At 36.7% G+C, this 15,090-nt stretch overlaps 1 protein-coding gene across 1 annotated transcript in view; it reads left to right on the forward strand.

Annotated features, from left to right (window-relative positions):
• ANTXR1 (ANTXR cell adhesion molecule 1) overlaps positions 1-15,090 on the forward strand; it is a 331,895-nt gene that overhangs the window by 115,870 nt on the left and 200,935 nt on the right. Inside the window, exon 10 of the mRNA XM_044660903.1 lies at positions 1,806-1,904. Coding sequence (XP_044516838.1) covers positions 1,806-1,904 — 99 coding nt within the window. The remainder of the gene's footprint in view (positions 1-1,805; positions 1,905-15,090) is intronic.

Raw genomic sequence — 15,090 nt, forward strand, 5'->3', positions numbered from 1 at the left:
ATAATACAATACAATATATAATAAATGTGGCAGTAACACCTTGAACTGGCTTTAAACTGTGTGACAGGCAAACCTCTAGGTCTCAGTTTCCTTTTCTATATATACCATGATGCCTTTTGACTTACCCATTTGATTAGCCTTTTAGGGATATGGGTTCAGGATACACCAAGGGTTTTATAATTAGCACATTACAATTGTGCTCATCATAACTTTACTGAGATTATTATTATTTCAGGCTACTCAACAATCTCTATTGAAGTGTTTGTTCCACCTTTGGAGAATTAGAAATGATTTAGAATGTTCAGTGGCTCAGCAAGATACTCAGCCTATTTCTGGGCTTTGTCCGGTAGAGTAGTCAAATTTGTTTTTTTATACATGATAAAATATATAACATAATAATATAATATGCATGATATTATAAATAAATAATGAATTATAATAAATATATTTATCCAAGAGAAACAAATTCTCATAATAGTTATATCTGAAAATCGATATCTCATTCCTTTCACCCTGCCCCACCACTCCCCTCTCCCCAAGAAGTCAGGTAATATTATATAGATTGTACATGTGCTCCTAAGAAGTGGGTTCCCATGGAAGCACAGGACCCTTGACCATAATACCTCATATTAGCAAATTGTTAAAATCTTTAAGGTGGGCATTTATCCGTCTGAATTCTCTACCTTCTATTTATCCTGACCTGGCTCTCTCTTAAATGTCCCACTTCCACTTCACTGTGGAGGACTTTTGGACATGCCCTACATTTTTGGAATTGCCTTGCACAACTTACCCCAAGATATGGATTTCAGGTTAAAGAAATAATAAACTGCATTTACCCAAAGACTTTTCCATTTTGTCCCTGAGCCAACTTTCCTATGGTAACCATGACCCCAGCAACATACCAGGGTTTTACTCTCAAAAGTTGTGTAAAAAAAAAAAAAAGTTGTGTATCTTGTCCCTCTTTCAGGGGTTTTCTGGATCCAAAATTCAAGAGTCTACTTATTATTTCCCCCCTACCCATGTTTGCCATGGACTCTTTTCTTCTTTGAGTCAGGCCTCATGACACTTCACCCATTGAGATGACTGTCTAGATCCCTCTCTCCATGACCTCTATGGTTTCTCCAAAGGTGAATTGTAGATTTTCTGCTTTTCAAAGTTAGATGTCTTGTATATCTTTGTGATCTATCAATGAAATGGGCCCATGGTTAATCTTGGGCAGAGAAAAGGTTTAATGTTTTTCAGATGATGGGACAATAGAGTAAATGACTCTATTAACTACAGAATCATGGGTTTATGTGGGTTATACAAGAAAGCTTCAGGCTACATGTCTTAAAGATTCTTCTAGCAATGCAAGATGCTAGTTAACCTAGGAATTCTATCCTCTCTTATTATTTCATAACTTTATTTTTTACCTTGTTAAATTTATATTGCTCTATAGCCCTATTAATACACTGTTATCTCTATAGGTAGGGCTTAGAATTCTACCCAACTTTGCTGGTTAGATTAGTGGGAGAGCAAGACCAGTTCCTACAGTACCTACAATCCATTTTAGTTAGTAGAGTCCTTGAGGCTGAGAGTTAAGTGATTTGATCATGATCCACCAAAAAGTGTCAGAGGCAGGATTTAAAGCCAGGTCTTCCTGACTCCAAGTATAATACTTTATTTGCCATACCATCCTTTGCCTACCTACATTAAAGATTAAAGGTCACCCAAGTGAATTATAGTATTTATTTTCCAACCAGAAATAACAATTATTCAGCCATTCAATAACTCAATTTATCATTGATGATTTTCATTTATTTCAGAATCATTCCAAGTGGTTGTAAGAGGAAATGGATTTCGTCATGCCCGCAATGTGGACAGAGTACTATGCAGCTTCAAGATCAATGACTCCGTCACACTCAGTAAGTCATATAGGCCCTTCTCAGTTCCTATTAGAATTCTGTGTGAAAGGAGCACACTATTTTCTAATTGTGTGACCCTGAGCAAGTCACTTAATCCCCATTGCCTAACCCTTACCATTCTTCTGCCTTGGAACCAATACACAAAATTGATTCCAAGACGGAAAAATACATATTGCAATGGATGTGCTTATAGGGCATTAGGTGTGAAATGTTCGACTGGCCGTTGCTGATATGGCACTAGAGTTTAGAAGAGAAATTAAGGACACCTATATAGATCTAGTAATCACCTGAATAAAATAACAAAACCCATGGAAAGTGATGAAATTATCAGATGAAAGTGTAGAGAGAGAGGAGAAAGTCTAGGGTGCAGCAGCCTTGGAGCAAATTCACAGAGGATATGATATAGATGAAGGTCCAGAATAGGAGACTGAGAAGGAACTTCTTAAGAGAACCAAGGTAGTAAGAGTACCAAGCAAGATATGTCAGAAAAGAGGAGACCCAATAGTGAAAGAAAGTATTGCAGGGATGTGGAGTGGCAGTGTGGTTGTGCTGGAGATAAACCCCAAAATAGCTGGGGTGGAAGGTCAGGGTGGGATGTTGCACATCTTCCCAGCCACCATTTAGTTGACCACATATTCCATGATTTCATTTCATGAACCCTCAGAATGCTCTGGTTCCTACATAGGAGGCCACTAGATTAAGAACCATAAAGACAAAAGCTGTTGGATATATATGATGTGCAGGTGAAGCCTTAACATTGGCAAACAGGGCTTTCTTAGCAAGCGTGTTCTTAATTTAAATAAATTTATGATGATTCAGAGACATCTAGAGAATTTTTAATAAGATGATCAGAAATTACATGCCAAGGATCTATGGTTATTAACAGCTAACATTCATCAAAAAGACAGTGATCAGTTCAATATCTGTAGGGGTGGGCAGGTAAGTGGCACATTAGTTAGAGGGGTAGGCATGGAGTCAGGAAGATCTGAATGAGTTCAAATCTAGCCTCTGACACTTACTAGCTGGGTGACCTTAAGTAAGTCAAGTCAATTAAATTTGCCTCCATTTCCTCATCCGAAAAATGAATTGGATAAGGAAATAGCAAACCACTCCATAATCTTTGCCAAGAAAATCCCAAATGGGTTCACAAGGACTTAAACATGACTAAAATGATTAAACAATGAACAGAATCTGTAGAGGTAAAATAACTAGCATTATATTTTGAATTTGTAAATTTTTTACCTTTTAGAGTACTTTATGTTTGTTCCTCCTGTAGATATTGCTGCAGTTTGAGGAAACAAAGTTAACTTGTAGTGAAAGGCAGCTTTTTCAGGTAGAAAAACAATGAATTTCAGGTGACAGGTAACTTTTATCTCTGCCATTTACTGTATAACTTTAGATGAGTTGTGATTCCTCTAAGGGCATCAGTTTCTTTGTTAATAAAACGATGAAGCTCAATTGAGTGATCTCTAAGGTTCTTTCTAGCTCAAAGAGCTTATCATTTGTCTTATGTTATTTATATAGCTAAATAATAGTGTAGCTGGAACTAGAACCCAAGTCATTTGGATTCATCAAGTATGCCAGGCCATGGCTTTTTTTTTTGTTACCTCTTAGAACCTAAAACATGGAAAATGTTTTTAATAATTTCTGAATATTTATATTTGGGGGTGTTAAAGTAATTAATTCAATTTATCAGATGGCTTAAGGGCAAGCAAATAATGATTTCATTTTGTAGCTGGCATTCTAAGCACATTTATAAACTTCAGATTTGAGCATTTCCAAATTTCTAAGTGGAAACTCTCATAAACATGGGGCAAGACCTGGCTCAATCTAAAGGGATGAGAAGTTGGTTGACACCTACAAAGGATTTTATTGGAAACAAGAGATTCATCCAAGTTCTCTGTTTCTGTGGCATGCTCAACCTAAAGAGCTGGATACACCCCATCAGTCTTTAATAATGGAAGCAGGCATTGGGAAGTGAGCACCATCTCCTTTACCCCACCCATCATGCAAAGCTACACCCCCTAAACTTGGACTGAATCAATAGTCTCCCTTGTGTCTTCTTTGGAAAAACTGCAGGATGCATTTTGCAAAAATGCCTGTCATTAGTTATTACTATGAGGATAATGGAAACATTCTCAGAGCACATGATAAACAGGTTAGAAACTCACAGAAATAGTTTTGAAACAAGCTATCTCTTTTCCCAATAGAAAAGCCTTTGACTTCTGCCAGATAGCTTCTTCCTTGGGAAATGGAAAGAAAAGGGAATAAACATTTATATTGTATCTGATACCTGCCAGGTCTCCTATACTAAGCTCTTCCTCCCTCCCTCCTTTCCTTCCTTCCCTTTCTCCTTCCTTCCTTCCTTCTCTCTTTCCTTCCTTCCTTCTGCCTTAGAATCAATATAATATTTTGGTTCTAAGGCAGAAGGGTGATAAGGATTAAGCAATGAAGCTTAAGTAACTTGCCCAGGGTCACACAGCTAGGAAATGCTTGAGGCTAGATTTGAAACCAGAGCCTCCTATCTCTAGGGTCTGACTGTTGAACCATCTAGCTGTGCCCTATACTAAGTTCTTTTAACAGATATTATCTCATTTGGTCCTCACAAGGTCCCTGGGCAATTGGTGCTATTATTATCCTCATTTTATACTTTAGGAAATTGAGGCAATCAGAAATTAAGTCATTTTGGGGGGCAGCTAGGTGGCTCAGTGGATTGAGAGCCAGGATTAGAGATAGGAGATCCTGGGTTCAAATTGGCCTCAGAATTTTCCTAGCTGTGCAACCCTGGGCAAGTCACTTATCCCCATTGCCTAGCCCTTACTGCTCCTCTGCCTTAGAACCAATGCACAGTATTGATTCTAAAATGGAAGATAAGGATTAAAAAAAAACAAATTAAGTAATTTGGGGCACATAGCTAAGTGTCTGAGGTCAAATCTGAACTCAGTTCTTCCTAATTCTAGACCCAGTACTCTATCCACTGCACCATGAGTTGCCTCACAAAAGTTCCCTTGGCTTGCTGTCTAACTGTATCTATCTATATTTTGTTTCTTCATTACCTTTTTCAGGTGTTCAATATTTTTCTTTTTCTTCTTTTTTTTCTAGACTACACGACAATATATTTTAATTTTCATTTTCTACCATTTTGCAGTCTATGTTCTTTCTCTCCCTCCCTCTTCCCTCCCAAACCTCACTCCTCCCCAAGAAGGCATGTAATATGATAAAGATTATACATGTGTTATCATATAATATATATTTCCATGTTCGGCATGTTGTGAAACATTTTTTTCTATTTTTTTTAGAGTAGATCAATGCCTTCTGAAAGGGATATTCCCTTTATGTTTTGGAACATTTTAGAACACACTTGAACATAACCATTTTTGAGCAGCTGTGTAATAATTTCCTCACAAGCACTCTGGATTATTACTGTCTCACAGACTCTGCCTGTACATATTACCAAAATGAAGCCTGAACACAAACAATTCAGTCTGTTTCCTGAAAGTCTGGAAGTGCTTGAAAATGTACAGATATCTATGTAGATGTGCAGAAATACCATTCTGGAGACCGCCTCAAGGTTGAACGTGGGCCCCTACAGACACATTTATTAAGCGGCTATCACGCACAGTATGCTGCATTGGTCGAATGCTGGAATGTTTTCTCTCTTTGTTTAAATCCCTGTTTTAGAAAAGTCTTCTATATTCCAGATTCATCTTCTCAAGGGATATGTGGATAGTCCCATATACCAGAACTGAAATAGAAAACCTAGTTTCAAATCTTGGCTTTGCTATTTATTTACTAGCCAGATGACCTCAAGCAAGTCGCTTCCTCTTTCTTAGCCTCAGTTTACTCATCTGTAAAATGAGGATAATCATACCTAGATCCCTCTCTGGAATTGTTATGGGCTTCAAAAATAAATACATAACGTGCTTTGCAACCTATAAAGCGATATGTGAATGTCAACAAAATTTTTTTCTGACCCCCAATCTGGAAAGCAACGTAGTAGAAAGAAGGCCACAGATATAAACCTGGGTTAAAATCTCTTCTCTACCACTTACTACCTGTATGGCCTTGATTATGTCACTTATCCTTTGGCAAACTCCATTTCTTCATCTATATAATGGGGAAATTTCTTGTCCTACCTACTTCATAGGGTGATTATAGGAATGGTTATTACACCTGAAATGTAATAGAATAGAGGAATGCAGTATAGTATTCTTCCAATTATGTGATCTATTGCTATTATTCACTATGATTATTTTCCAGATTACAAGTATAAGATTCAATACTTTATTTATCCATTTTATGTGTATATGCTTTTTCCATAAAAAAAAAATCAAATAGGTTTCTTTTTGGTGGAGTAGAAAGGAGACAAAAGGGATTTGATCCTTAATTTTTCAGTGTTATACTAGTAATTTATATTTTTATATATATATAGACATAGTATATAGAATACTAATATGCATATAATATAAATATGTATCATAAATGTAAATATATTTAAATCTAATTCTAATGAATCAGGATACACTAATCATAACACAATTTTAAATAAAAGTTTTATCAATTTATACCTAACTATAAGGAAATTCTCCAGATCTTTTATATAATATATTGCTTGGAATAATGAACCAACCATTTCCCATGTTTAGAAACTTTTTTTTTTTATTAGGGCAATGAGGTGACTCAGTGGATAAGGAGCTAGGTCTAGAGATGAAAGGTCCTAGATTCAAATTTGACCTCAAACGTCCTAGCTATGAGATCCTCACCAAGTCATTTAACCCCAACTGCCTAGCCTTTCTGCTATTCTGCCTTGAAACCAATAATTAGTATCAATTCTGAGGCAGAAGGTAAGGATCTTTCAAAATGTTTTGTCATATAGAGATTGTCATTAAAATAGGTTATAGTTTTCAGAATTGTCCTCATTTATTAGTTTAAGAAGATGTGGAAGATGTGAGTTTAGAAGATATATGAGTATAGGAAATGTTTTGATAACCAATAATACAATTTCTCTAGGAGATTACTCCAGAGAAATAATTCCCATTCTTTCTTTCCTTAACTTTCATAATTGAAGGAGAGATTTCGTTTTAATTTGTAACCATTTGCACTTCCTTAACAATACTGAAACCTGGGGCAAAAGGGCAATTTTATTCCAATACAGCTGTTTCCTCATAAAACACATCATATAGTTTGACTTACAACTCTGAATTCAAGGGTGTGTTTATGAAAAATATTTTGGCTGTCAACACTGGGGAAGACTTTGAGTTGGAAGAAAAGGTCTGGCTGTTATTTATTTTTCCAGGCTGTATTTAATATTATGTCCTTCTCAACTGCCTCATTATGGCATGGAAATGACCCTGGATTCTCAAAGACAATTCCAACAGAGGGCAAGCTATGGAAGATACTACGAAGCTAGGAAAATATCAAGTGTAGGGAAGAAACATGGCACCAGATCCATCAAATCTGACCAGCCCCATTTACTTCAGGGAGGTTTATTACCATGTCTAGCCATCCAGTGATGGATTTTTTTCTAGCCAAAAGAACTCATAAAATTGATTGACTAAAATAGAAGGAATGCATGCTCTGATGAATACATGGGTCCTTCAAGTGAAGGTTAATGTACATGACTAGGTGCTTCTGTATTCTCCCATTATTCAATAGTCTTTAGTGTCTGTTGTCTTCTGAATATTATAGCAGGTGTTGACAGGAGACATTTAAGATCAAGTGGATCTGCCTTCCAAGTTCTTATAAATCTGATGTGAATAAAGAAGGTATACTCATGGAAAGATATAAACCAAACAACATGTTAATGATTAAAGGAATTAAACATTGTCAAAGAAATATATAATTAAGTAAAAATTCATTTAGTACACGTCTGAAACCATCTTGGGACAGTTGGAGACAATGTAGTATTTGGAGATGCCAAAACATCTTCAAGTAGGGCAGTTGGTGGTGCTATAGAAGATTTGAGTCCATTTTAGATCTTAAATACTTTCTAGCTGTCTGACTGTGAAAGCCACTTAACCTCTGATTGCTTCTGTTGCAGCTATAAAATGTGGCTGTTCCTAGCACCTACTTTTCAGAGGTGACATGAAGATCAAGTGAAATTCTATTTGAAAGGGGCTTAGCACAGTGCATGGCATATAGTAGGCACCATGTAAATATTTAATTCCTTTCCCTTCTTCTCCCTCTCTCCCATCTAATAATTTAGGAAGTGGTAAAGGATGCACTTAGAAGTAGCCTGGAAATTTGTCAGTGTCCATTATTACTTTTTTTTTAACCCTTGTACTTCGGTGTATTGTCTCATAGGTGGAAGATTGGTAAGGGTGGGCAATGGGGGTCAAGTGACTTGCCCAGGGTCATCCATTATTACTTTGACATTTACAGAGCAACCTGATTTGCTCTCTCAGGCAGAGAAGTTCTCACTTTCACCCTCATTTCCCTAATCTGTAAAACAAGACAGTTGGGATATAACATTAAGAAGCAGTCAGTAGTACCTGTGATCTTCAGAGACGAGCATATTAAGAGAATACTTTGGTCATTCTGAGCTCCTCCTCCACCCCTCCTGCCTGAATCTGAGATATTAAATCCCACAAGTAGATATTCAATTGAAAGTCCCTCTACCTAGGCAGACTTTGTTTAGAGGGCATTATAAACCTGGTCCTTGGATCCTGACTGCCCCACTTCTGACAAAAGGGAAAAATTGAAAAAAGCTCAAGCTTAGCAAATCACAACTGATAGTCTGTAGGTAAAATTTAGCACTGAAGCTGACCTCAAGCCAACAAATGGAGAAAAGGCAGATAACGTAGCTTAAAAAATGTTTGATGAGTTCACAAATGTCAGAAGTTGAAGGAAATATTTTTATGTATGGATTTCATCTAAAGTAAAATGAAATGTTGCTAGACTTTTGTGTTAACCTTGGTTCAGTACTCATTAACTAGCAGAAGTGCCCATTGGCTTAAAATGGAACTAAGAATTCAAATGGATCAATTCTTATTAATTTGAGAATTCCTTATCAATGATACAAATCACAACACATTCATACCTTCCTATTCTGTGTGATATTTGTCCTTGCTTGCCCTCCGCCAATGAAGAGGACATAAACTGGACCACTGTGGTCCACGCACTGTGTTGGAGGCTTTCTATGCTGTCTCTTGACATTGCAACGGTTACACTGGATCCAAGAAATGTTGTAAAAGTAAAATTGATGGGACTTGATAATTGCCTGGCTGTGAAAGATAAAGATAAAAGGAAGAATGCCATCAAGGTTTCAAACATGGGAGAATGGGTGAGTTTTTTCTCTACAGTACCTCAGGAAATCACCTACTAAGGGATGGAAGAGTTACATTTGGGAGCAGTGAAGGGAGTGTCCACAATGATCACATCATTAATGTGTTTGTTACAACTCCTGTCTTATTACTTTCTAGTCGTGCTTCAGAATCATGGGATCATCCATTTGGAGCCTGGAATAGACCTTAGAGATCATCTAGCCCAACCCTTTCATCTGTCTCTTTACAAAAGGAGGAAATTATAGTGTGCTTTTCATTACAGCATTAGCAAAGCATTCATTTTTCTTATTTACCAGCCATTTAATAAGCCATTTCTTTAGTTCAAAAATGTGCCAGTGTCTCTTTTTCAGAATTCCAATTTCTCCACAAATGGATTTCCAGTTGAAAACAGATCTTTTCTTGGATCACTATTCTAAGTCCTGGAGTAAGGAAAAAGTATAGCCAGAACAAACACAGATCACTATTTGCTAAGTTATGTGAAGAGTTCCAAAGTATTTTCTCAGCCAGAGTTCGGGTTAGCCTAGGGACTGAAGAACTCTAGCAAGTTCATATCCATTAAACTGCTAACACTTGATATGTGAGTTTGGTTAAATCTAGGGATTTAAACAGGAGGTCTTCCTCCTATCTGAAGCTCTTTACCTATAAATCATCTGCTCTTAAGGAGTAGGAAGCAGTGTTCGCAATCTGCAGGTATCTATAGATAAAGATATATCGAGGAATCATCTTGTCCATTCTGAACTCCTCCTTATTTATTCCAGATGTGAAGTTCCTGTTAGCAAGTGTTCAACTAGAAGTCATTCTGCCTAAGTAGAGTTTGTTTATGTGGGTAGCATAGACTGATTCCTGGTCCTTGGATTCCGAATTTCTCTTCTGAAGAACATAAAGTTTTAAAAGAAAAATCTAGTCTAGCAAAACAGCTGGCAGTTTTCGTCTTAAATTCACCACTTACTCTGACCTCAAGGCAACAAATTGAGAAAAGGCTAATCCTTAGATTAGAAGATGATTTACAAGATGTCAACAGTTGGAAATAAATTTTCAGAGGATTTCATCCAGAAGAAAATAAGATTTTGCTAGAACTTTGGGGGCCATGATGCTTCTTCAGTTTTCTTCGGTTGTCTAGAGAGCACCCACTAACTTAAAGTGGAGCTGAGTATCCAAGAGTTATACAGAAAACAGCATGGTGTTGTGAGAAAGAGAACTGGATTTGGAATCAGAACATAGGGGCTGGACCTCCACCACTTACTAGCTGTGTGACCTTGAACAAGTCACCTCATCCCCTTATAGCTCAAGCTCCTCATGTATAAATAAGAGAGTTGTACTAAATGATCTCTGGCATACCTTCCATCTCAAAATCCTGTGATCCTACAGTTCTAAACCCAGCTTAGTCAGGAATGTAATATTGAGCTTTGAACAAGAACCCCATTCTGTCTTTGTTTTTCTCAGCTGAAAATGAAGTATAATAATACCTTTCCTGCCTAATATATGATGTTATTATAAAGCTCAAACAAAAAAGTAGCAAAAAAGTAGCAAAAGTAGTTGAGAAATGGAACTGTTTTGCAAATGCAAGTTCTTGTTGTGTGCTAAGTTTTGCTCTTAGGACTAATTTTGGGATTTACTGACCAGTGTCTCTAATGTCCTTCTCTTCTGATGTTTCATCATGCTGTTCAGGTGGCCTTGAGTCTCAAAAGCTAGAGCAATAAAGGGCAAACTTTGTCAAATCCTCTCAAGCTAGAAGGGTTTCAGGTATGAATCCAGAGTCTATGTGTTCTCCAAGGTTCATACTAACTAAATATATAAAGAATCAATCTCAGAATGGGGATTCCCTTTAATTCATCAACATAGGGAAGTCCCAGCATGAAAACTCTTTTTACTGATATAGATTATCAATTCACCTGGAACATAATTCTAGAGTTCTTGGGGCACTGAGAGGTTTAGTATCTTGCCCCAAATCATACAACTAGTTTGGGTTAGAAGCAGTGCTTTGGCTTAGTTTTTTTCTGACTTAACTGTTGGTCATGTCTCTATTGTGCTTAGAGGATGTTAGACTGGCAGAAAAATGAAATGCATGGCCTTCTCACTAGACCTTAGTGTACTCATCATAAAACATAGTTGGGTTTCATGATCCCTAAAGTTTGAACACTATGATTTTTATTTTTTATTTTAGATGATGTATTTTTAGTCAGGTTGAGTTCCAGGTTATATTAGAAAATAATTGAAGTATCTCTGCCCAAGTCATGATAACTCTCAGCTACTTGATCTCTAGTCTTCCCATTGGAGCATCCCCATCCATCTCCCAAGGATAAATTCATGCTCCAGACCTTATGATTTCCTTCTCATAGAAACTTTCTTATTGTCCTCAGTGGCATTTTGGAGTGCTTTAAAATAGAATCCTTTAAACTGTGATGTTAATTTCTGACGACACTATATTTTAATTTACAATTTAGCTGCTGCCTTCAGCATGATCTCATAACGGACAAATGGGGATTTTAAAAGTGAAAGCGTACCAATAGGAAGGATATTTTTAACCTTGCCAGTAAATAAGAGACAGTTTTAAAGACCAGGCGGTATGAGATAAAGAGAACCCGTGTCTCTTCTTCCCATCCTTCTAAAGTAGGTTATTCTGGTGGCTGAAAGTTACTACCATGAGAAGTTCAAAGAAGGTTACAATCAGAGTTATGTCCATAAGATATTCTTGTATGCAAGTTTATTTCCAAGTACTGCATCACTCTCACCAAGCTGGCCAACTTCACAAGGAAAGGGAGGAGCCAATTCCACAAGAAGCTGGTACAACTGCAGAATCCTGGGGCTTAGCACCAAGTACACTGTGGAGGATGAGTGAGAGCAATTAATGAAATCAATATGCAATTCTGGGCTGAATCTGATAGAAAGTTTCATTATCACGTAACTCAGCTCTTTTCTGTGCATTGAAGGCTTACCTGAATCATCTTTTTCACTGATCATCTAAATATGCCTCTAAATCAATGTGTAACCAGCTTTCTTGTCCTCCTTGAGGGCCTTAACTAAAATCTACCCCATATGTCATAAATAGGAACACAGTCACTCACAAAACAGCCTTACCTATTCCTTCTCTTTTATGGTTGTGCTAAGCTCTTCTAATCACTACTCCAATGATTAGTTCCAAGAAAAGGCACTTAATGAAATGGCACAGTAAGAAAAATATTAATTAAGAATTTCTCATATAAACCCAGGGCTCACTCTCTGATATATACTCACACCAGTAGGAGGAGTGGTCAAATGTTGGAGAGGCCACTTGTGCCTCTGTCACCCCATTGCTCCGGGTGGGCCTGTTCCCCTCTACCCCCAGATGCTGTGAACAGCTGATTTTTCTCTCCTTATTTTTCTCACTGATTAAACAGGCTGCCAATGCAGATATTTTCCAAGATCTGGAACTTGATGAGGGCTATAGAAAATGCTTGGAGTGTATGTTTTTTTCTACTGACCACTGCTTGCTGCTACTAAGAAAATGATGTGGTAGAATACACAAATCAAGATGTTAAGTGTCTTGTCTTGCCTTATCCTTTTGGGAAAAAGGGAAGACAAGAATCACTTAATGTCTAGCTTTCTATGGCAGAGTATACTGGGGGAAAATATACTGTTCTATGCTTTGTGAATTTCTCTGTTCTAGTTCAAATACAGCTTTCTACTTCACTTTTGTCTGGTAGAAATTTAAAAAACAAAATGAATTGAAGCCATAGATGTGAAAAGCATCTCAAAGTAAGATTCCAAGAAGTTAGGGTTGCCCTAGAGAAGGCTCAGAGACAAAGAGATTGACACGAAAGTAGTATAATTTAAGTCAATATAAGGAATCTCTCTTTTTTTAACCCTTACCTTCCATCTTAGAATCAATACTATGTATTGGTTCTAAGGCAGAAAAGTGGTAAAGGCTAAGCAATGGGAGTCAAGTGATTTGCCCAGGGTCACACATAACTAGGAAGTGTCTGAGGATATATTTGAATTCAAGACCTTCTGTCTCAGGCCTGGCTCTCAATCCACTGAGCTACTCAGCTGCCCCCAGGAATCTCTAATTTGAAAACTTTCTCCACCAAGGTAGGTTATAACATCTGTGACTTAGCACGCAAGCCCTAAGGAGGTGCTTTAATTACATAAAGGTTAAATAATGTGCCCAAGATCACATAGCTAGTAAGCTTCAGAAACTGGTTTTGAACCCAGGTCTTCCAGATTCCAAGTTTTATCAATTATGTTATGCTATGGCTCAAAAAATTATAAAAAGATAATGTAATCCTCTCTTTTTGAAAGACTAACAAAATGGTTATTTTGTTATGTTATTATGATATGATATATAATTATAAAATTATTATGTAATAATAACAATGACTAGCCAGTAAGACTAAAGAGAGAAGGGAAGGAGGAGCCAACTTATCTAAATTACCTAATTTTTTGTAAAAGAGAGAAAATGGAGAATTCAAAACAAATGTAGAATAAAGAAAAGCTATTATATCTATTTATATGCCAATAAAACTAATTTTTAAGCAAAATGAATGAAAGAAAGTATCTGTAAAACATAAAACAATCAAACAAAACAGAACATAGAGAAGCTAAACAATTTAATCTTTGAGAGGGAAATGGCTGAGTTATAAATGAACTCACAAAGAAAAAACTGTTCCTGTATCTGTTAGATTTAGAAAAGAATTCTATCAAACATTCATAGAACAAATGATTTCTATGCTACATAAGCTATTTTTAAAAATAAGGAAAGAGGAAACTACTAAATTCTTCCTGTGATATAAATATGGTCTTACACAAATCAGAAAGGAGTAAAAGAAAGAGAACTATAATATTACTATCACATATATATTGAAAAGAATTTTAAATAAAAATATGGGTTAAGCAACATATTAAAAAATCATTCAGTACAACCAAGTTTGAGCTATGTTAAAAATGCAAGAATAGTTCAACTCTAAAAATACTACTTATATAATCATTTCAATAATTAAAATGAAAAAATCAGGGACAGTGCAGTGGATAGAGCATGAGGCTTAGAGTTGGAAAGAAGTGGGTTCAAATCTGGTCTCAGATATCTTCTAACTGTGTGCCCTGGGTAAGTCACTTAACCCCAATTGCTTTGCCTTTGACACTCTTCTGGCTTAGAATTGACACTAAGACAGAAGGTAAGGGTTTTTTAAAATGATGAAATCACGTGATTATATTAAAAGATGTAAAAAAGTCTGTGACAAAATTCATCACTGATTTATGTTAAAGATAATAACTGGTACTTAGATGGCACCTAAAAGTTTTCAAAATGCTTTAAGTATATTTTTCTCCTTATCCTTACAGCAACCCTGTGAAAGGTATTCTTATCCCCTTTTTACAAATGGGGAAGTTAAGACACATAGAGGTGAAATGGCTAACATTGCATTCCAGTTGCCAATATCCAAATAATCTATGCAGAATACCTAATCCATGCCTTTGTTTTACTAGTTCAATAGTCCATAATGGATGCATCCATAAATCAATTATATAAGATTTCAAATTAAATGTGCCCCATTTCTGAAAGCAAGATCCTCTTTCCCCTCAAAAATCAACCATCCAATTATGCTGTAACAGTTAAAATTAAATCATGGGGCCTCTAGTAGCTTTAGTAGCTTTGTTACATCAAAGTAGTGATACTAAAGAGAGGGAAATGTAGGAAAGAGGTAGAGAGTCACCTAGCTTACCACCTTATGTGCCATTCTGATGATCACCACAGATGCAGAGTTCCTTCAGCTTCTTTTAGATCCAATCTTTCCAGTCAGAGAGAGACAGACAGAGAGACAGACAGAGAGAGCGAGAGAGAGAGAGCAAGAGAGAGAGAGAGAGAGAGAGAGAGAGAGAGAGAGAGAGAGAGAGAGAGAGAGAGAGAGAGAGAGAGAGAGAGAGAAGGG

The sequence above is a fragment of the Gracilinanus agilis genome, chromosome 2 (assembly GCF_016433145.1).
Source record: "Gracilinanus agilis isolate LMUSP501 chromosome 2, AgileGrace, whole genome shotgun sequence".
Lineage (NCBI taxonomy): Eukaryota > Metazoa > Chordata > Mammalia > Didelphimorphia > Didelphidae > Gracilinanus > Gracilinanus agilis.